The following is a 22655-nucleotide window of genomic DNA, read 5'->3' as shown; positions in this document are numbered from 1 at the left end:
GAACCAACCATGCAGAAACAATAAAATGTTTCTGGACTCAAAGTGGGAGACGTGTGAAACTAGGAAGGGTCTGCAACAATAAGTTGAACTGATGCATAAAAACAGGGAAAGTTCAGGTCCGTTGCTGGGCAAGAACCTTTGAGGGAATCAATCAGGTGATGACACAGATAGATATAGAGCAGGCCTGTAGCCAATATATACTCCTAGACCACAAAGCTTCATGGGCAAACCATTATTGGACCCCCTCCCTGTGCGGGAAGTCTGAATCTGCTTGTAATCAATTTCCCACACTTTTGCTTAAATCTTTTGGTCTGTGATTTAATTTGGCTTCACAAGACATAACCCCAGGGGAAAAAACCTTGGCTCACCATCCCAGTTATCAGTATGACTATGTAATGAAGCCTCCAAAAAAACCCAGAAGAATGGTGTTCAGACAGCATCTGGTTGGTGGACATTTAGAGCACCAATTATTTATCCTTTAAAATTTTTAATTGTTGGCTTTTAGGAGGCAGGTGTCATAAATTATACACATAGGTAGTTATAAAATATATAAATAAATAATTAAGGTATCTTTTATAACTTTTCTGAAAAACCCTCCTTATATCTCCATTTTCAATTTGGCCCAATTCTCTTCTGATTCTTTCTTTGAAATAACTGTTATACTCATTTTATCACCTGATGCTGTGAACACACCTCCCACCCTGCCCCACTTAAACCTTTTAAGCAACATCTCTCCCCAGAAATCCAGTATGTCTTGGCATTTCGAAAGGCAGATCAAAACTTAAAATAAATTGTATATAATAAATATATTATATTACTTCTTGCCTAAAGGCTTTTAATAGATCCTCACCATTTCTTATGGAATTCAAGGCTACACATGATCCTTCCAACATTCTAACAACCTCACCACATCTCTCACTATTTATTAAAATAGACCTTCCAGACATATCCCTCTCATCATCACGAGCTAGGGTTATGCCCACTCTCATTTGTTTGTTCTCTTTTTAATCCTTTCTCTGTCTATATATGTGAATAACATGTTCTCAACATCAGTGTGTCCTTTTTTATGACCTAGACAAACTCTTCACTTACTAAAAAAAACATACTCCTTTATCAAAAATGTGTTCTATTTCAAGCCTGGGGGATAAAAAGATGGGTAAAATACTGCCCTAATGGAGTTGACATTCTAGAGAGAGCTAGCTATATACATACATTTCTGGTAGAGAATGCTATAGAACCCACACATACACAAAGCACAACAGAAGGTCAATGGAGGAAGAACTTTGCTCTGCATCAGCCAAGAAAGACAATGGGGGAAGATGGCATTTGAACTTCCTCATAAAAGATAACTAGGAGAATGCTGAGCTCATGAGAGACTTTGCAGGAAGAGGGAATATCATGAGGGTAATTTGTTCTTTCCTCGAATTAGTTTTTTCCTGAATGCCTGTGGCACTGAAAAAGACCTCTTATTATGACTATAATCATACAGGCATTGATTACAAAACCATTTATGGATGCAATTTTTGTGTACATGCATGTATGACGATGAATATGGCATTTATATCACTCTTAATTCATCTAAGAAAATCTTAAATATAAGTGATACTACAAAAACTACTAGATCTTTTAGCTCAGAATGTTTAAAAAGGATTTTAAGAAAATGTCCATAAAGTATAATCATGACATATCTTGATATTTTGAAAGGCCGATAAAAAAATTTTGTCCCAATTACTCTACCCGACCAGAGAGATTTATGAAGATCAAAAGTGATCAATCCCAGATGACTCTTTGCTATTTAAAAACACTGAGTCACTGCTAACTGTTTCAAAGTGCATCAGGGTGATGAAAAATAACACAGCTTGGAATGTCCTAGTAATTTTATTAGCTCAATGGACACCCAGAAAACACAATGAATCATAAGTTTCCTTATTTCTCAAACTCAAAAAAATGAGCTGACTTCCTTCTTTCCTATCAGCATTCCATCTGATCGAAACACAAAATTTTCCACCAGAAAAGCTAGCCCCATCAGAAGCGCTCCCAAAATTATGTCAAGGTGAGGAACAGACAAGAGATAGTGGCCCGCCTGTGTCACATGATACCCAGGGAGTGAAATCTTATGACACTGCAAACAAGGGAAAAACACAAAAGGTGATTCATGTGGGAACACTGGGGAACTTGATAAAAGGGAAATGACTGTGTTCTATATGATGAAAGTTTTTACTAGAAAAATGCAATGATATTATTTACTAAATGCATTTGTAGTCTTATAAACAAAAACAAGGAAATAGTAATCATAGAAGTCCCTCAGCTGGGTATAAAAGGGGACATGTAGTAAGAAGACATCCAAAGTCAAGAACCACACTCTCCTGAACACCCACCCAGAACCTCCACCCTCCGAAACCATGGTCAACTCCTGCTGTGGATCCGTCTGCTCTGACCAGGGCTGTGGCCAAGGCTGCTGCCAGGAGACCTGCTGCCGCCCCAGCTGCTGTGGCTCCAGCTGCTGCCGCCCCTCCTGTTGCATCTCCAGCTGCTGCCGCCCCTCTTGCTGTGGTTCCAGCTGCTGCCGCCCCTCTTGCTGTGGTTCCAGCTGCTGCCGCCCCTCCTGCTGCATCTCCAGCTGCTGCCGCCCCTCTTGCTGTGGTTCCAGCTGCTGCCGCCCCAGCTGCTGCATTTCTAGCTGCTGCCGCCCCTCTTGCTGTGGTTCTAGCTGCTGTGGCTCCAGCTGCTGCCGCCCCAGCTGCTGCATTTCTAGCTGCTGCCGCCCCTCTTGCTGTGGCTCCAGCTGCTGTGGCTCCAGCTGCTGCCGGCCCTGCTGCTGCCCCTGCTGCTGCCTCCGTCCAGTCTGTGGCCAGGTCTCCTGCCACACCAATTGCTATCGCCCCACCTGTGTCATCTCCACCTGCCCCCGCCCCATGTGCTGTGCCGTCTGTGACTGCTGAGCACCTTCCCTGAACCCATTCTCTCTCCTGCATCTTGCTCATCACAGAAGCAGACCCTGTGCAACTCAGAGATGCCTCAGGACTACCCATTCCCTTCAACTCTGTGTCCATATCCTGGCCTCAGGCCAAACTCTCTCTTTAGTTGACTTTTCTCTGATGTGGATCCAGAGGCTGAAATTAGGTGGCATTTATAATAAGCAATTATTAGATTTATGCACATTCTGTACCTGATCTTTTGATTTCTAGGTTCCAGGTCATCCTGTCCAAAATATGGAAATTCCTATAGGACCTGTAGGACCACTGATGTCACAGCCTCAGATCTGAAAACCTTAGAGGGGCCTATCTTGTATTTCCTTTAAGAGGGATGCTTCAGTATCTTATTGTTGCTTCTAAATAAAGCTCTATTTTCTTGGCTTAGAAATACATTGTTCTTGTGTCTCTTACTTTGTGATGATTGTCCTCATTTCCAGGGAAATTATATCCAACACACAATTGAATCAGGTTTTGTAATTCTTGTTCTCACCTTCAGGAAAACCCTAACATGTATTAACATTAAAAGCAAATAAACAAGCCCAGAAATAATAACAATACATAGATGACTCCAAAAGCTTTAAAGAATAATAAATATTTTCACTTAAAATGTATAAATGTGTGGGGTTATATCCCACAGCAAACCTTTCTTAAATATTTTTAAGAACATATCTTTCCACTCCTCTATTATTTGCCTTCATTCTCCTTCTCTCTCTCTCTCTCTCTCTCTCTCTCTCTCTCTCTCTCTCTCTCTCTCTCTCTCTCTCTCTCTCTCTCTCTCTCTCTCTCTCCTTCTTCCTCCCCCTCCCCATATCCATCATTTTACCCCTCTTTTTTTTTTGGAAAACTAGAGTCCTCTCAAGGTTTATACATCTCTCATGTAACCCAATTTATTGCATTCTTAGCTTCTCTCATTTCAGCTCCATCCATTAACAACAAAATAGTTCTCTTTTGGAAAAAATCAACCTTCCTGAGAAGTTGGGGGGTAGCAGAAAATGGAAAACACTCAAATTTTAATATTTTCCTATCCGCTTGCCTTTTCTGGGATGTGTATTTGACGGTATGGCCTGGAGAAGTAGGGGGAATGTGGAGACTGACAAGAAACCACTTAATGGACTAGTTTGGTTCTTAGGTAAACCTGGAAGGCTCCCAAATTCCTATGAACACTATCCTAGGAAAAATAAGGTAAAAATAAATTTCTGAGGAATGCATGCTAGTGAAAGTATGAGAAATATTTAGAAAGCTTTGTATGAAATGCATATTCTAGGAGTTGTAGGATTAATAAGTAATATAGTGGTATTGAATCATGAATATGCTTGACTTCCATAAATGCTACACGAGTAATAAAGATAATGAAAAAATAATTTAACCTGTGTAGGGGCATTATTCTACAACCCCACTGAAGGCACAGAACTCCTGATAGACCAGAGATGGTAAATGATAATTGGTTGTACCTTCAGTTGGTTTCAGCATAAACATTTTTTGTTTGTTGTGTGTGTGAGGTGGGGTGTTTGTTTGGTTTTTTTTTTTTTTGTGTGTGTGTGTGTGTGTGTGTGTGTGTGTGTGTGTGGTTGTTTTCTTTGGGGGGGGGCTGTATCAGTACATTTTCCCCCCAGAAAGATGTAAAGAAGTGAAAAAATTGAAAAGGAAACAAACAAACAAACAAAAAAGACATTTTTTGCAGATAATCTGTCTTCATGGAAAATCTAGGAGAATTTCACATGTATGAAATTGGTATGTGTATGAGTTATTTAGCATTGGTTAAAACTTAGCAGTTTAAAAGAACAAACATTTATTATCTCACACACTTCCAGAGGGTTAGAAATTCAGCAGTGGCATGTTGGGGTCTCTCATGAGCTTACAGGCAAGTTTCTGGTCAGGGCTGCATTCATATGCGCAGAGGAAAATCCATTTCCAAGCTCACTCACACGGCTCTTGGCAAGAGGATTCAGTTCTTCCCCATGTGGGCTGCTCACACAACATGGCAGCTGGCTTCCCCCAGAGTGAGAAGGATCTCAGAAAGCCAGAGCAATACAAGGAAAACCCAAGAAGGAAGCCACAATCTTCTTATAATAACCTAATCTTGAAAATGACTTACTCTTCCTACTTCTCTATTCCATTTATTCATTCGAAGTGAGTCACTGTCTCCAGCTCGCACTGAAGGGGAGGGGATTACACAAGGACATGAGCACAGGGAGGCAGGGACTGCTGGGGGCCCTCTGAAAGGCTGCGAGAGATTACAATCTAAAGTGGTTTTTAATGCCATGGGCCTGTAGGGAGTGTCCTGGGTCACAGGAAGTTAAGTGTCTGAAGAGAAGATGAATATGAACTGAGCTATAGGAAACACCAACATTTATAAATTGAAAAAGGAGCGACAGCAACCACAAGGAACCAGAAAGGACCAGCCAGAGAAGTAAGAAGACAACTAGTAGCATGCAGGGTCCAAAATACAGCGGCCACTTGAAAAGTTAAAGGACAGGATTCCACATCCAGCTATGACAAAGCAGCTAGTATCACACAAATCGCTCAATGAAACTAACTATGAGAATTGGAGAAAATTAAGAAACAGTTGTTTTAAAGCATTGGAAACTGACCTATGTAGGCAGGATTGAGGGCCAAAGGTCTAAGTCAATGAAATCATTTCCGGTGGAAGATAAATCACCTTAAGTCTCTGAAGTGTTTCATGTTCAATGTCTGGCATTCAATTAAAAAAAATTACCAGATTTGCCAGAACATAAAGGACCAAATGACTAAAAACAGGGCAAAAGGCAAAGAAAATATAACAGAAATAGATTCAAAGGTGATACTTATGTAGGTGTTAAAAACTACATTTAGAATAACTATGATTAATATATTTGAAATAATAGATAAAATAATAAATTTCATCAGAGAATTGGCATCTGTAAAAAAAAAAAAAAAAAGAAAGAAAGAAAGAAAATGAAAGTCCAGTGGAAATCCTAGAACTAGAAAACTCAAAAACTGAAATTCGGAATTCAATAAATGATTAGACGGAATAGAAGATTAGGTTGAACAGGTCAGACAGAATAGAAGAGAGAAAGAGCAAACTGGAAGCAGAAAATATCCACATTGAGGTACAGAGAGAAAAAAGGTAAAGGGTACAGACAAGAACATTAGACAGTGGAGTACAAGGGAAAGGTCTGAGATATGTGTAAGCTGGGGTCCCAGGAAGCGAGAACAGGGCAAAAGCTCTGAATGAAGAGACAGTGATTGGCAATTTGACAAAACCGTTGAAACCTTTCAAGCCACAGATTCAAGACCCTCTTTGAACCCTAATGGACGTATAGTCTCCCTCAGAATCTTCAACTATCTAAATTCTTGGAAGTTACACTTCCTTTTCCTGCATCTACTGTGCTACTTATGGTGGGTTATTTTCTGTGTATTTCATAACATCTCCCCTGTGGACATCACATACAGTCTCTGCGTGGTTTCTTGAAGGTTTATCTGTTCTGTGGTTAACGCTTTTTCAAGTTGTACTTTTATGGGGGTTATTTCTGTGTGCTGTGATTTTTACTTGTGTTTCTGATGAGTCCAAGGACACTCGCTATTTCGCAAGAGTCAGCTCCTCTCCTTGAGGTTCCTCACTAAGCATCTAGTGTAAAACAGAAAACTTGGTGATGTTTCTGTGGTTGAGGTGTTCATGGGAGCCTTGATTACCACTTACAATCCCTTGTGGGCGGGCTAAGTTTTTCTTGTCTCCATCTTACTTACAAGGTAAGAATGCCAACTTTATTCTGAATCTGGCCTTGTGACAGCCTGAGGTAGCATTTCTTGCATCTGCCTGGGTTTGGACTACCAGCCTCCAATTATGAGAGCCTGTAACTAGATACCGAACCTCCAAAGACCACAGGACATCAGCTACTGTTTGCAGTTTGAGTTGCCTTTTTGTATCTGGAAAACGAGAAATTTTCCTCTCTTTAAGTCCAGCTATGTAACTGAAATACTTTAAAAAATATTTTTCAAGCATTTCTATTCGCTTGTACCTGCAAGTAGACCTGTCCATAGCAGCTTATTCAGCCACGCTGCCAGAAGTCCTATATGGTCAGGGACCCAAGAAGAAGAAAGTTTACTGCATTGGTTAGAAATATAAGAAAGGGATCTTGGAGCAGAGGCTCCTACAAAAGTAAAATGTATCAAATACTTTCGTATTTTCCCCAAAAGACACAGAGTACTTATTTTTAATACACTAATACTGCAGAAAAAAAATATTTTCAATCCCAATCCCCTTTGATATTTTTTACTTTTTATTTTTGAACATTTTGAAATATACAGAACTGTGCCAAATAACTCCTTTATACCATTAGCCTTTACCCTGATTCAACCTTTTGCCACATTTTGTTTCTCTCCAATAGAGAGATATGAGTAGGCAGGTAAGTAGATAGATAGGTAATGATCTGCTTTAGATATAGATAGATTTATATCCTAAGACAAAGAACATTTTTTTTGCATAACCACAGTACAGTTAGCAAATTAAGTGTTGATACATTACTATTCTCTAACATATGTCTAACATCTAAATGACACTGTCAGTTTGTGCCATTGATCCCGTGGTGAAGGTTATGCTCTCAAGTTTCTCTACAGTACAGTTAGTATGTCTTCCTTTGAAATGAATAAATAATCGACGGAGAACTATTTTGAAAGTGTGCAAATAGCCTATTACCTGTCAAACTTTAACCCAGTTATAGCATCCACTGATAATATTTACTTGAATCAAGCTTTATTATGAGGGTTGTAAATGATGAATTGGTAACTCTGCTTTTATTCTTCTACATTTATTAGTTGATATTCTACTGTCATAGATAATTGTCTCATCTTCCTTTTAAAAATATTTTTTATTTAATTAGTCTCACTATGGAGTCATGGATTTTTATCTTATTTAACGAGTTAAAATCCATTACTGCCATTATTCATTTTGGTGCTTACACTGCTCTATATTGAGTGAGAGTATCTTTTAATATTTAAAAACAATGAGTCATTGGCAACGGTTTCCAAATGAATGCAGGAAGTAGTACTTAGTACATATTTTGGGGCAGCCAGAGAGTCCACTATCTAATGAGCATCCATGTCTCACAGATAGGTTGTCTTCCTCATTGCACACAGGTAGCTCACAGAGGAGAGCCTCTTTCTTTCTATTCCCTACTGTAATTCTGCCTCTCTTTTAACATCAAAGAGATCTCGGCATAATGGGAATAATTGATCCAAACAGCATCATGGGATGATATACAGATCACAGGTGACTGAATCATGTGATGGCCCTTCTTGACCAACAAGAAAGTAGGAAAGGCAATTCTGAGAAAGACCAGATTGGAAAATCTTAACACATCAGAAAAGAGAAATCATCTTTTTCTCCATCTTAAAAATCTTTAACCAGAAAAACATGATGCTCTAATTTCAGACTAATATTTATTTAGAAAAATAAACTAGAAAATGGTCTAGGACCTGGACACAGTACCTCGGCATAATATGAAAGAGGACATACAGCAGAGGAACTTCCAAATTCGCTCAGTTCACTCTCCTACCAACATCAAAACCTCCATCCTCTGACACCATGGTCAGCTCCTGTGTGGCTCTGGCTGCTCTGACCGGGGCTGTGGCCAGTGCCGCTGCCAGACCACCTGCTGCAAGACCACCTGCTGCCGCCCCAGCTGCTGTGTGTTCACCTGCTGCTGCCCCCCCTGCTGCTGCCTCCACCCAGTCTGTGGCCAGGTCTCCTGCTGTACCACTTACTATTGCCCCACCTGCGTCATCTCCACCTGCCCCTGAGCCATGCCTCCTCTTGCTGTTGAGCCCCCTGCTCTGTAACCACCATCTCCATTTACCTCTGTCCTCACAGATGTAGACCCTCCATTTGTGTGGACCACTGGGGCACATGGAGTGGGGCTGATGTCGCTCAACTAAACTGGGACTCATAATTCCAATGAGGCACCAGGTCCTGGGACTGAAGATGGATATGGCCTGGAGCTGCTAGCTATCGTCAAATCTTCCTGGGGAAAGTGGAAGCGTGCCTGTTTTTACATAGTCTCACTATCAGAGAGTGTTGTCAAATTTTGAATTTTTGCCAATCTGCCATATTTTCAAACTGTTTCAAATCAAATAGATTCAATAAGAAAAAACAGATAGGAACTTTGTTTCGATCCTTCATACCTCACTGACAATCCAGGAAATCCAAAGGAATCGTGGTATTCTTAATTGCACACAAATAACTGCCCCCGCTCCCCGTTTCCAAGATGGGTCTTCCATCCGATTTTACTACCAGTACTTGATATGACTTACTCTTTGACAGCAGAGATTTAGCATCATAAATCCATTCTCAACATATTATTCTGGAGTCAAATAGAGAAATGAAAAATTAACCCTTGCAAAATCCAATGAAGCGGTGTCATGTAATGGGTCTACTTGAGAAAGCACATGGGACAGAGAAATATGGGTGCTGATTCACCTGGCATTAACCAAAATGGACAGCTCATTATACTACAGGAAAAAGGAAATGGTGCTGTTCCTATAAATAGGAACATTTACCAGATAAACACAATTATCTAATTTACTAAAACTAACTGATTTTCAACTAGGACAAACAACAACAAGAAGGGTCCTGCACATGGTCACCGCAGCCCTCAGCAGGATATAAAAGCAACAGAGGGCAAGGAGAGATCTCACTCGAGAACCTCACTCTCCTGGAAACTCACCCAGAACCTCCACCCTCCAACACCATGTCCTGTTGTGGCTCCGTCTGCTCTGACCAGGGCTGTGGCCAAGGCTGCTGCCAGACCACCTGCTGCCGCCCCAGATGCTGTGGTTCCTGCTGCTGCCGCCCCAGCTGCTGCATTTCTAGCTGCTGCCGCCCCTCCTGCTGTGGCTCCAGCTGCTGCCGCCCCACCTGTTGCATCTCCAGCTGCTGCCGCCCCACCTGTTGCATCTCCAGCTGCTGTCGCCCCTCTTGTTGTGGCTCCAGCTGCTGCCGCCCCTCTTGCTGTGGCTCCAGCTGCTGTGGCTCCAGCTGCTGCCGCCCCTCCTGTTGCATCTCCAGCTGCTGCCGCCCCTCTTGCTGTGGCTCCAGCTGCTGTGGCTCCAGCTGCTGCCGGCCCTGCTGCTGCCCCTGCTGCTGCCTCCGCCCAGTCTGTGGCCAGGTCTCCTGCCACACCAATTGCTATCGCCCCACCTGTGTCATCTCCACCTGCCCCCGCCCCATGTGCTGTGCCGTCTGTGACTGCTGAATCTCTGCTTTGAACACACCACTTCCTCCTGGCACCCCTCCCCAGAGATGCAGACCCTGCTTTTCAAAACATGTGTAACTGATCTCTTGGATCCCATAGCAAACCCCAGCCCTACTAATTCTCTGCTTACATCCCAACTTATGTCCAAATTTCCTTCCTTCAATCAGAACCTCCTAATGAATTAAGTTCTCCCAACATCTCTCCCTTTATCTCCAAGACATCCATGCTTCATGCTTAAGGAATTTGAAGATTGTCTCCATCACTTGTGGGGCCACAGATTCTAAGTCCTCTGACATGGAAGTCCAATGAAGCCTTTTTCTTGTACTCCTTTGCAAAGATTTTCTTATACCGAAATAAACCTCTTTGTTCTGGGCACTGAAAATTCAATGTGATTGTAGTCTCTTTTTTTAAAGGTTTTATATGTGGGTCCTGGGTAATTGTATTTTGCCTGCACCTGTTGGACAGACAGCAGAGACTATTCAACCTCCAACAGAGATCAAATGTCATTGGTCACCAGTTTTCTCTAGAGACCTTTTTAATCTTAGGCAAATCATCTAATCATGTTCTGGTGATTAGGGGAGAAAATGCAACTGAAGTCATGGTGCACCCATGACTATAATGAGAAAGGTTTAAAGATTGAACATAAAACGTGATCTTTTAAAACATCATCTTTCAGGGTTCTTTACTCACCAATAAAATGCAGCTAATAAGCACATACATAAATAAATAGATGTGACTTTCCTCGAGTGTAACTATGATCCCTTTGGAATATTCCTCCCTCTTTTCTCCATTAGTCAAAAGTTACATATTTTAAAAGGACCATTACATGCTCCTATGCCATCAAAAGCCTTCGTTTACTCAACAGACATTGGTCACTAGAGTCCTCTGCCCCAGCCCTGTTTGGAACATGAGGGGACAAAGTAAATGTCATAGCTCATAGCATCAGGGCATCCGCATTGCAACTGGGGGAGAGACAGAAGCAAACAACTGATACAGAGAGTGCACTAAGTTAGGGGCACAATGCAGGGAACAATCACATATGCATGGGGCAGATTTTCAGAGAGGGTATCCTTGAGGAGGAGGCATTGTCAGCTGGGTTTTTGACAGAGGAGTGGGAGTCAGCAGAGCTGACAAGAAAGAAGAAACATTCCAGGAGGATGAGACAGCTTCCTTCGGCAAAGGCTTGGAAGTGTTACTCTTGGCACCCTCCTCGGCTGCTCTGAGATTAAGACAAGCTTACTTTCTGTTTAATCTTACAGAAGTTTTGTGTGGTTTTTTTTTTCAATTGATTTCAGAGAGGGAGAGGGAGAGAGAAATAGAAACATCAGTGATGAGAGAGAATCATTGCCCAGCTGCCTCCTGCATGCCCCACACTGGGGATTGAGCTTGCAACCCGGGCATATACTCTGACCAGGAACCGTGACCTCTTGGTTCATAGGTTGATGCTCAACCACTGAGCCACACTGGCTGGGCTTACACAAGTTGTTTTTTTTTCTCGTACTTTCTCTGTGTTTCTTTTGCCTATTCTACTAAGAGAGCAACATGACTACATAGTACTTTATATCAGCGGTCGCCAACCTTTCGGACCTCACAGACCACCAGTGGTCCGTGGACCACCGGTTGCCGACTGCTGCTTTACTAGTATATGGTTGCATTAAAGATTACAAACAAATATTAGATATTCAGCATGCCTGGTACAGAGTGAATACTTTACAATGACAGATGTTAACATTTCCTCCACCTTTACGTACCCACATACTGTATTTTTATTAATTAAAATAAGTCCCATTATTTTAATTGATGCCAAACTCTGTTCCCCATACATGTCTTATTCTTTTTTAAAAAATATATTTTATTGATTTTTTTTACAGAGAGGAAGGGAGAGGGAGAGAGAAACATCGATGAGAGAGTAACATCGATCAGCTGCCCCCTGCATACTCCCCACTGGGTATGTGCCCGCAACCAAGGTACATGCCCCTGACCGGAATGGAACCTGGGACCCTTGAGTCCGCAGGCCAACGCTCTATCCACTGAGCCAAACCGGTCAGGGCCATGTCTTATTCTTATACAGGAAAGATTATGAGGGGTTTTCATCATGTCCCCATAGTACCCAACAGAATGTTTTGGATATGTGTGTGTGTATGTGTTCCATGCTGTTGAGTCAGCTCTGACCCCTGGCGACCTTGTGAATGAGTGATGTCCACAGTGTCCGGTCCTCAATAGCCCTGCTCAGCTCCTATAGACTCATTCCGATGGTTTCTTTTATGGAGTCAATCCACCTCATATTTTCTTCCTCTTTCCCTGATGCCTTCTATTTCCCTCAGCATTACTGTCTTTTCCAAAGAAGCCTGCCTTCTCATGATGTGCCCCAACTAAGACAGCCTCAGTGCTGTCATGGAAGCATGGTGCTGAAGGCCTAATAATTGTAAATATTGTTTATATAACAAATGCTTCTGTAATAAAATATCCACTTTGAAGGTTTAGCAATCAAAAGATAAATAAAAAATTTCCCACCGTTAATGTCCTATCGTGAAAAATATACAACAGATCCAGTGCTAAGTACCTCAGCTTGAAACAGTGGAATAAAATCTGACACAGAATTTGAAACTTCTTGGGGTCCAGCTATTTCCCTGACCCTTCAAGATGCCCACACAGTTATCCTCCTTATAGATCGTTCTTATTCCCCTGACCAGCACACGTTCCCCTCATCTTTGCTGACAAAAGGTAGATTAGCATTGTAAGAACCATTCTCCATGATTTTCACGGAGCAGTGTACAGATAGGAGGAAGTGTCCCATTCAAAAACAAAATGTCAGAGTCATGTGACAAGTGCCTTGTAAAAGTCATTGCATCTGTCAGAAACAAGGTGACACCCACTAAGAAAAAAATGTGACAAGTCTTTTAATTGAAACACAGAAAAGGGAAATGTGCTATTTCTTCCCATTTTTGGAGCACTTCACTAGAAACACACAATTATGAAATTAAATAATTAAGCTTTCTAGTGGGGTAAATAACAATAAGGAAATAATGACATAGGAGAGCAGCTCTTCAGCAGGGTATAAAAGGAGGTGTGGGCCAAGGAGACCCCCAAACACAAGAACCTCACTCTCCTGGAAACTCACCCAGAACCTCCACCCTCCAACACCATGTCCTGTTGTGGATCCGTCTGCTCTGACCAGGGCTGTGGCCAAGGCTGCTGCCAGACCACCTGCTGCCGCCCCAGCTGCTGTGGCTCTTGCTGCTGCCGCCCCTCCTGTTGCATCTCTAGCTGCTGCCGCCCCTGCTGTGGCTCCAGCTGCTGTGGCTCCAGCTGCTGCCGCCCCTCCTGTTGCATCTCCAGCTGCTGCCGCCCCTCCTGTTGCATCTCTAGCTGCTGCCGCCCCTGCTGTGGCTCCAGCTGCTGTGGCTCCAGCTGCTGCCGCCCCTCCTGTTGCATCTCCAGCTGCTGTCGTCCTTCTTGCTGTGGTTCCAGCTGCTGCCGCCCCTCTTGCTGTGGTTCCAGCTGCTGTGGCTCCAGCTGCTGCCGGCCCTGCTGCTGCCCCTGCTGCTGCCTCCGCCCAGTCTGTGGCCAGGTCTCCTGTCACACCAATTGCTATCGCCCCACCTGTGTCATCTCCACCTGCCCCCGCCCCATGTGCTGTGCCGTCTGTGACTGCTGAGCCCTCTTCTCTGTAACCATCATCTCTATTTACTTCTGTCTGGACAGATGTACACACTTCTTGTGATGACCCTTAGGACACATGGGATCTGGCTAATGTCATCTACTGGGCTTCAGGATTCCAATGAGCTCACTACCGTCCCATTGCCTCTGTGAGCACATTCTGGTTCATTTAAAACTCTCTCCCTTGCTATCTTTTTCTTTTTGACATTGACCAACTCTGTATTAATTTGAAATCCACCAGATAAGAAATTATCCCAATCCTCTAAATTTCTCATTCTTTCTTCTCTTCCTTTGGGGGCTCTAGATTATCCTTCCAGCAAGGTGGACCTTATCTACAGCCCCTGAGTGACACTGATTTGACACTCTCAGACCTGGGGTCCATTTATGCCCTGTATATTCTCCTAGAGTGAATTTCTCATGTTTTGTTGTTTCTCTGCTTTCTAATAAACTTTTTTTGCATATAAGAATTCATTGGCATTGTTCTCTATTGTTTTTATGATCATTTTACTCGGTAACTAGGCAGATATGGAAAGAATAACTCATGTTGAAATCACTTTGAAGTTTCAAAGCTTCTTGAGGCTTAAATTTCAGAACTTACACAACTCATCCACCATGTTCTATTGGTCAAAATAAATCATAAGGCCAAACCAGTCGCAAAGAGTAGAGAAGTAGAATCTAACTCTTTTTTTTTTAAATATATTTTATTGATTTTTTACAGAGAGGAAGGGAGAGGGATAGAGTTAGAAACATTGATGAGAGAGAAACATAGATCAGATGCCTCCTGCACACCCGCCACTGGGGATGTGCCCACAACCAAGGTACATGCCCTTGACAGGAATCGAACCTGGGACCCTTTAGTCCACAGGCCGACGCTCTATCCACTGAGCCAAACCAGTCAGGACTAGAATCTAACTCTTGATGGGAAGAGCTACAAGACACCGCTGACCCACATGGGGAAGTTCTGCCAAGCCAATGTCAGTCCTAAGGATCCCTTTCTTCCTATCTTACATTCATCTGAATACTAAGTAAAAGCGTTTATGCAGGTATGTTGGATCCTCACGTGTATGCATTACAATCAGCAAATTTTAGCTACAATTATTGGCAGAGATGGGGCTACAGGTAATGACAACTCTTTACATGTAAGACAAAGAAATAGTGAAAATGAGAACTTCCAGATTGCAAAATGACCCCAGGTGACATCAGTTGCTCCTGGGTTGGGAGAATTTCTTATCAACTCATTGTAATGACAGAGATGGTATAGCCCTTACATACCTGAGACATGATGTGGTAAAAAAAAAAAAAAGGCAAAAAGTATTTATTTTTTTTATTTAAAAATAAAAGCAGAAATGCAAGAGGTATATTGTATCATCTTTTTTGCTTCTTTTTTATCAACAAATTAAGACTATTGAAACTTTGCAGTAAAAGCTAAAAGAGACCCAGAGGTAAAGTTTAGTGTGATTCTCAAAAGACAGAGAATTCAGAACATCTCTTTAATTTAGGAAGAAGTACTACAATTGGATCACCTGTCAAAGATGATCTTTACTTTAGGTTAAAGGAATAATTACTGTCCAGTGTCCTCCGTCTCCTCTCCCAACCAAAAAAAAGTGATCTGACCAAGGAATGCCATGCAAAGGCTTTGGGAGCCACTATTTCACTGTCATCCAAATGAACCACAGATAGGGGTGGGGGGGTGGAGGGGTGGGTAGGCAATCACACGGATGAAGAAGTAGAGAAAAGTCAGATTTGTCACCATAACACCAAACAAACTAAGAAGAGCAGAAGTCCCACTATTCAGACATAAGACTGATAATTGGTTGGTTTATAAAAAAAAATAAAAGCATAAGGACACTTCCACATCCAAGGAAAATGAAATTCTTATAGTACAAACAATTCCTGAAGAATATTAACTCATGCCAAAAAAAATGACCCATCACGTAGGGAAATGGACCTCTATCCTCGTGATGGTTTTGAGTTTGCTACTGCTGGGAGTCCCAAGGGTTTCTCTGGCCTGAGACAAATAATTTCCTCAGCTTGGGATTCCCACACCACAGAGAAGTCTAAAACTGGAATCCAAACTCACTTAAATTGTAAGCTTTCAGTTCTGAATGTAGAATTGTTATTTCTTCAATTAACATTCACCAAAGAACAAGATGAACTGGGCTTCTCTTATTATTGAGATTTTCCAGTTCTCCTATCTCAGATGGGAGATCCCTCCAGAGTCTCAGGTTTTCATGGTCCCCAAGTAAAGTCTTTTGGCCCTGAGAGGAAATTAAAACCCTGGCCCGGAGTCATTGGTTCATATCCTAAAAAAATTGCAGCACCAGATCCTAGATGCAACAGTCTGATCTTAAGTTCCTTCCTCATTCTGGCACCTGGGGATTTTTATTTTCTTTCCTTTAAGCTCAGAAATTTATTACTTTAAAACTTATATCCAGAATCTCCATATATAGTCATCAGAAGGGGATTTCATACTTAATTAGTATCTGTATTTACTGAAGTCCTTCATTAATCTTTCCCAAAAGAAAATTTCACCTGTTAGTCATTGGAATAAGTGGTACTTACATTAGGCAATGAAATATAACTTCTAATTAAATATTTTATTAAATCAAAAGACATTTTCATAAAACTGGTGTTTCTCTTTTGGACATCTAATCAAATATAAACTAACAGGAGACTGACAACATGAATTTCTTATAGAGAAATCAGGCAGTCTTTGTTTAATCAATGACATTTCTTGGTTGACCAGAAAGAAGAGGACAATGAGTAAAAGTAATCCCGTAAATGGAGACCCAGTAAACATAATCTAACTTGATTTTCTAGGAGGCTGTATCCAACCTCCACAACAAAGATTATTAAATTAACTAATTCACTGCTCTGGTAGATTATATCATTCTTCATTAATATTTACTCTTTTCCCTTCACACCCCCTGGAAGGAGTATCCTCTCCCAACCCCTACCCCGTGGTTTGAACTTCACCAAGTCACTTGCTTTGGTCAATGGGATGTTAGAGGACATGACCCAAGCAAAGACCTGAAATATATTGGCATGACTGGGATTGCTCCCTGTGCTTGTGCTGTCAGAGGGAGGGTTGTCAGTGAAAATACAGGACACAGCTCACAGAAGTGGAATTTCAGATAAATAATGAATACTTACATGTTTGTTACTAAAAAAGTATTTGTTGTTTATTTAAAATCAGAATTTAACTGAGTTACCTGTATTTTTATTTGCTAAATCTGGCAACTCTAATTTGGAAAAAAAGTTCAAAACCAACCCATAGCCAAAAGGCAAGGCCAGCCTTAAACAGCCAAAACCCAAATGACTTGCAGACACATGACCAAGAAATAAATACTTGTTATTGTATACTCAGAGTTTGTGGTTGCTTGTTATGCAGCAACAGCTGACTAATGCAACAATGGTGGCAATGAGAAACTAGCTTAATACATCAATCAGTATGAAAAGATTAAGCAGATAGTTTTCTATAAAGAAAATAAAAATAAAGGAGTGCCCAAGTGTTTTTGCCAGGGTTGGTTTTATTTTAATAAACTTCTGAAGGACATGGGTTAATAAATTTCTGGGCTTATAGATAAAATTATGTTTTTATGAATAATACAAAGTGAAATACTATGTTACACTGAAGGGCAATCCCATGCATTTTTGCAAGCATATTTGTTAAAACACAGGCTTACGAGTTGGACATGCTTAAGTTGAATCCAGACTTCGGGCTGTGTAACTTTGGGAAAATTAGTTAACCTCTATAAGTTTCAGATTCTTCATCTATAAAGTGAAGGTAATAATACCTAACTCGATTGTTATGATGATTGATAAGGTAGGTAAGGATACCTACCACAGTCCCTGGAACATACCAAATACTCCCTAATCATAACTTAAGTTCTTACATAGAGGGAAGAAAAATGGAAGTTGATATCCAATATCAGCGAACAAAACATTACAATACTATAATAAACTGTACTTAAAGGAAAATGGGTGTAAGCTTCCAGTAAGAGCCTAGTTAGAAAATAAAAGAAAATTCCTTGTAAAACTATGCTATATGATATCAGTTCAAAGGACTGCTGAGGCCAAAAATGGCCATAGAATGTTGATCTTAAGTAAAAAGGCTATTTGTAAACAAATCAGAAAATATTATCCTCATACCAGATTATAATATGACTTTGCCTAGAATAGTGCAAGTAATTCTAGCCACATAATCTTAGAGAATTATTTAATCTATACAGTAAAAAAAAAAAAAAAGATCAATTGATGTTATAAAGAAACCAAGAGAAAATCTTGGCATAAGGAATACAGAGAATGAACTTAGTATAATTCACATCTATATCTTCCAGAATATCATCAAAGCAAAAAGATCTAATTACCCATGACAAGAACAAAAAGCCTTCCCCTTGAAGCAGAGAAGATAAGTTTAGGACAAATGACTATTAAAAAGCATTGGATTGGTGGTTTGCAAGCTCTTGGCCCTCCTTTTCTCATTTAGAATAAGTGGGATTGACTGGAAAGATTTCTTTTTATTTTTTCTTAACTCAAATCCAAATAAAAGTGTTGATCTACTCCACTGGTAAGAAGTAAATTTATGGCACTCATTATAAAGGTAAGATGTAGGGTGAAGGTACAGATAAATGACAATAGAAGGAATGAGACAAGCACATGCCTCTCTCACCGTGCCGTGACGAGTTCCCAAGGGAAACCAGACTAACCTTGGAGACTGACATACAGAAAAGAAGTGACCCCCACCCCGTACCCACAGTCCAGCTCTGCTGATCCTCAGAGAGAAACCTCTGTGCTCAAGCACAGCTTTGACTAGCTGTCATGGGGTAAAGCATTTCCCTAATAACCTTCCCTTATCACTTTTAATGACATTACTTACTTCAAGGCTTGAGTCGGTCTCTCTTCCATCCCAAGACTCGGGTGGAGCCTGGTCAACATAAATCCCATGGAGGCTGCTTATTGAGGAATGAGAAGACCTGGATCCCGGACCTAACTGTGTGACCATAACCCCTCCTGTAAAATGAGGGGATAGGTCTACATATCCTCCACAGTCCCTTCCTGGATTGCATACATGCAATGAGTAATCCCACATAAATGACAAAGACAAAAATTGCAACAGATCCTCGATGAGGGTTTTGCAGTCAAGGTAGATGTTGATTTGGGGTTGGAAGGATGAGAACGGCATTCCAGGTGAATGTGGAGACATTACAATCACGGTAGGACAGCCCAGGGGTGGGAGAAGTTACTAAACCAGGGTGGCAGAGATCCAGGGTGCCATGTGGTCCCTCCTCATGTGAAAACCTGCCTTTCAGTGAGTAGTGGAAAGAGACATCTGGGAAGTAGATGACTGTTGGTCGGCACTGGGTGCTGCTATTAACCTGTTACTGTCACGTGCATGTGTATAGAGAAGGCAAGTCACTGTTTGGGGAGTAATTATGAGAGTCTTTGAAGTCCATGAATAAAATACTAACTTTAGGGCCACAGGGCAGAGTATTAGAAACTATACTGGTTTAGAAAACACATTCTTTTCTCTTTTATTTAGAAATATTCACCAGGAAATTCATCAGAATCTAATCCAATGTCTAGATTTGGTGAGAATAAACAATACAGAAAAAAGAAAAACATTTGTGGTGTGGGTGCATGTACAGGTATGAGGTGAGGGTAACCAAAAGCACCATTAGTCAATGCTCAATCCTCACTTAATTGGCCAGGAAATTAACCAGGATGTGACCCTGTGTCCTGGGGGTCATCAGCACCAGGCCAGGGTATATAAAGGACCCTGTGGGGGAGGAAGGCATTCACACCTGAGAACACCCAACTCCTCTCACCAGTCCAATTCATCCCACCCCCAGACACCACCATGACCGGCTCCTGCTGTGGCTCCACCTGCTCCAGCTGTGGGGGAGGCTGCTGCCAGCCCTGCTGCTGCCAGCCCTGCTGCTGCCGAGACCCCTGCTGCTGCCGCCCCTGCTGCTGCCAGACCACCGTGTGCCGTCCCGTGACCTGCGTTACCCGCTGCACGCGCCCCATCTGCGAGCCCTGCCGCCGCCCCATCTGCTGTGACCCCTGTGGCCTGCAGAAGGGCTGCTGCCGCCCCATCGCCTGCTGCCCCACGTCCTGCACGGCCATTGTCTGCCGCCCCTGCTGCTGGGCCTCCACCTGCTGCCAGCCCATCTGTGTGCAGGCGCCCTGCTGCCGGCCCCCCTGCTGCCAGCCTGCCCCCTGCCGCACCACCTGCAGGACCTGCCCCTCCTGCTGCTGCTGAAATTCCATGGTCCCCACAGATCAATACACTGAAGCCTAAGCACCTATTCGGCATTTTAATCTAATTGAAAGAAAAACAGATTTTTCCATAAAGTGACAATCGTCATTTTTATATCCTAGCATTTGGACACACGAGCAGATCTCCATCTCCACTCTCAGCCAAATTCCCAGTGTCCCCATCAGCAGAAGTCACCATGGATGGCAAGCCCACCTTTAAAAGTCCCTGGAGTGGACTTGGCAAACCCATCCTGAACTCTGGAGCCTGCTCAAAGCCTCCCAGCATCATTTGTAATGTGCTGTTCACTTGTTTTCAATAAACTAATTTTTCCTGTAAACCTCAGGGCTACCTGATTCATTTATTAGTGTACACAGATGAGCAGATGATGAACAGAAAGGAGAGTGAAGAGGAAGAAGGAAGAAGAGACAGACAGGATGAGGAAGACAGGAGAGGGAAAGAGAGAGAGGTGCTAGGAATCCTGGTATGAGACTTGAGCAGTGGTACAGGACGGCCAGGCTAGTCCTCAGGCTGCTCACGTGAGTAGGAAATCTATGCACACCAGGCCCTCCATGCCTGTCCTTTGTCCCTGTCTTGAGGTTCATGTCTTAACACTCCTCACTAAGTTTCACTAAGCAACACTGAATTTCTCACAGTAACTGACACATGCCATGCTGTTCCATTTGTCTTTGCTTTTATCATGGTCTTTCATTTTTCACCTGCCTCTCCCCTCCACCTTCTTCACTTACCTAACTCTGATCCACTTCCAAGTTCAAATCAGTCTTCTCCTAACCCTTCAACCACACACACACACACACACACACACACACACACACACACACACCACACTAGGTTAGGTGCCCTAACATATACCAATAGCATCCTGTGATCCCATGCTTATCTCCCTCTCCATAAGGCATTGCATTAAGATTATCTACTTCTCTTCCTCCAAGAAAAAAAAAGTTTATTCATTCTGGCTCCCAGCACTGAGTTCAATGTTTAGAATAGATTCTCTTTGTTGAATCAAACTAAATTAGAAGGGAATTGTCTTTATGACAAGAATTCTAAAAGGTAGATATTTACTTAAAGCAAAAACTTCAGCATCAGCATAACTTAATTTCCGCCCCCCCCCCCTCAGGTTTCCTCATCTGCAAAACAGGGAAATTAATGCTAATCAATGTAGATTGCTGGGAAAGTCCAAAGACTTTATGTATATACTAGAGGCCCAGTGCACGAAATTCGTGCACGGAGGGGGGTTGTCCCTCAGCCCAGCCTGTACCCTTTCCAATCTGGGACCCCTCAAGGGATGTCCGACTGCCCTGGGATCGGGCCTAAACGGGCAGTCGGACATCCCTCTCACAATCCAGGACTGCTGGCTCCCAACTGCTTGCCTGCCTGCCTTCCTGATTGCCCCTAACCGCTTCTGCCTGCCAGCCTGATCACTCCCTAACCACTCTGCTGCCAGCCTGTTTGCCCCCAACTTCCCTCCTCTGCCGGCCTGGTTACCCCTAACTGCCCTCTCCTGCAGGGTTGATCACCTCCAACTGCCCTCCCTTGCAGGCTTGGTCCTTCTCAACTGCCCTCCCTTGCAGGCCGGGTACCTCCCAACTGCCCTCCCCTGCTGGCCACCTTGTGGTGGCCATCTTATGTCCACATGGGGGCAGGATCTTTGACCACATTGGGGCAGCTATATTGTGTGTTGTAGTGATGATCAATCTGCATAGTACTCTGTTATTAGATAGGATAGAGGCCTGGTACAGGGGTAGGGGCCAGCTGGTTTGCCCTGAAGGGTGTCCCTGATCAGGGTGGGGTTCCCTTGGGGCATGGGGCGGCCTGAGCGAGGGGCCTGTGGTGGTTTGCAGGCGGGCCACGCCCCCTGGCAACGCAAGCGGAGGCCCTGGTATCTGGAATTTATTTTCCTTCTACAATTGAAACTTTGTAGCCTGGAGTGGAGCCAAGCCTGGGGCTCCCTCCGAGGCCGGCAGCCATTTGTGTTGGGGTTATAATTGAAACTTTGTTGCCTTAAGCGGGTGGGCCCAGCCAGGGTGTGCAGAAAGCTTTGCTTCCCCTGTTGCCGGCGGCAACCCTGGCCTGCTCTCTCAGCTCCATTCTGCCGCCATTTGTTTGAATTTGTTTACCTTCTGTAATTGAAACTTTGTAGCTTGAGTGGAGGCTTAGGCCTGCAATGGCTGGCAGAAAGCTTGGCTTCCTCTGTTACCTAGGAAACCTTGCTCTCTGTGGCTGCAGCCATCTTGGTTTGGGTTAATTTGCATACTCGCTCTGATTGGATTGTGGGTGTGGCTTGCGGGTGTGTCGGAGGTATGGTCAATTTGCATATTTGTCTATTATTAGATAGGATGTAAGTGCCTGGCACACAGTAAGCACCAGTACCATCCTATATAATAAAAGCCTAATATACTAAGTGTCTGGTTGACCAGTTGGCCCTTCAACCAACCAAAGAGTAATATGCTAATGATATGCTAAGGGCACTCAACCACTCGCTATGACATGCATTGACCACCAGGGGGCAGA

General features: G+C 42.8%; 3 protein-coding genes across 5 annotated transcripts; all 3 read left to right on the top strand.

Annotated features, from left to right (window-relative positions):
* The first annotated feature begins 2402 nt into the window (after positions 1–2402).
* LOC114233388 (keratin-associated protein 4-6-like) lies at positions 2403–10204 on the top strand. 3 transcript variants are annotated; one of them, XM_054709767.1, is made up of 2 exons: positions 2403–2826; positions 9747–10204. In XM_054709767.1, exons 1-2 carry the CDS (start codon positions 2403–2405, stop codon positions 10202–10204), a joined length of 882 nt encoding a protein of 293 aa, XP_054565742.1. The 3 variants fall into 3 exon arrangements, with proteins under 3 accessions (XP_054565742.1, XP_054565743.1, XP_054565744.1); XM_054709769.1 differs by lacking the exon at positions 2403–2826 and adding an exon at positions 8559–8667 and having other exon boundaries at positions 9696–10204; XM_054709768.1 differs by lacking the exon at positions 9747–10204 and having other exon boundaries at positions 2403–2942.
* A 3145-nt stretch (positions 10205–13349) lies between these two features.
* LOC129147472 (keratin-associated protein 4-11-like) lies at positions 13350–13862 on the top strand. The gene has a single exon (XM_054709772.1). It carries the CDS (start codon positions 13350–13352, stop codon positions 13860–13862), a length of 513 nt encoding a protein of 170 aa, XP_054565747.1.
* A 5862-nt stretch (positions 13863–19724) lies between these two features.
* Positions 19725–20129, top strand: LOC114233391 (keratin-associated protein 2-3-like). The gene has a single exon (XM_028153325.2). The coding sequence runs from the start codon at positions 19725–19727 to the stop codon at positions 20127–20129; it is 405 nt and encodes a 134-aa protein (XP_028009126.2).
* Positions 20130–22655: the final 2526 nt, after the last annotated feature.

Source organism: Eptesicus fuscus, chromosome 20, assembly GCF_027574615.1.
Source record: "Eptesicus fuscus isolate TK198812 chromosome 20, DD_ASM_mEF_20220401, whole genome shotgun sequence".
In the NCBI taxonomy this organism is placed as follows: Eukaryota; Metazoa; Chordata; class Mammalia; order Chiroptera; family Vespertilionidae; genus Eptesicus; species Eptesicus fuscus.
Note: the sequence above shows the minus strand (reverse complement) of the source record. Positions and strands in the feature narration are given on the sequence as shown.

Coding starts and splice junctions, on each gene's coding strand:
- LOC114233388 (XM_054709767.1), top strand. CDS start 2,403: ATGGTCAACTCCTGCTGTGGATCCGTCTGCTCTGACCAGGGCTGTGGC. Junction 2,827..9,746: donor CCGGCCCTGCTGCTGCCCCT/GCTGCTGCCTCC, acceptor GCTGTGGCCAAG/GCTGCTGCCAGACCACCTGC.
- LOC129147472 (XM_054709772.1), top strand. CDS start 13,350: ATGTCCTGTTGTGGATCCGTCTGCTCTGACCAGGGCTGTGGCCAAGGC.
- LOC114233391 (XM_028153325.2), top strand. CDS start 19,725: ATGACCGGCTCCTGCTGTGGCTCCACCTGCTCCAGCTGTGGGGGAGGC.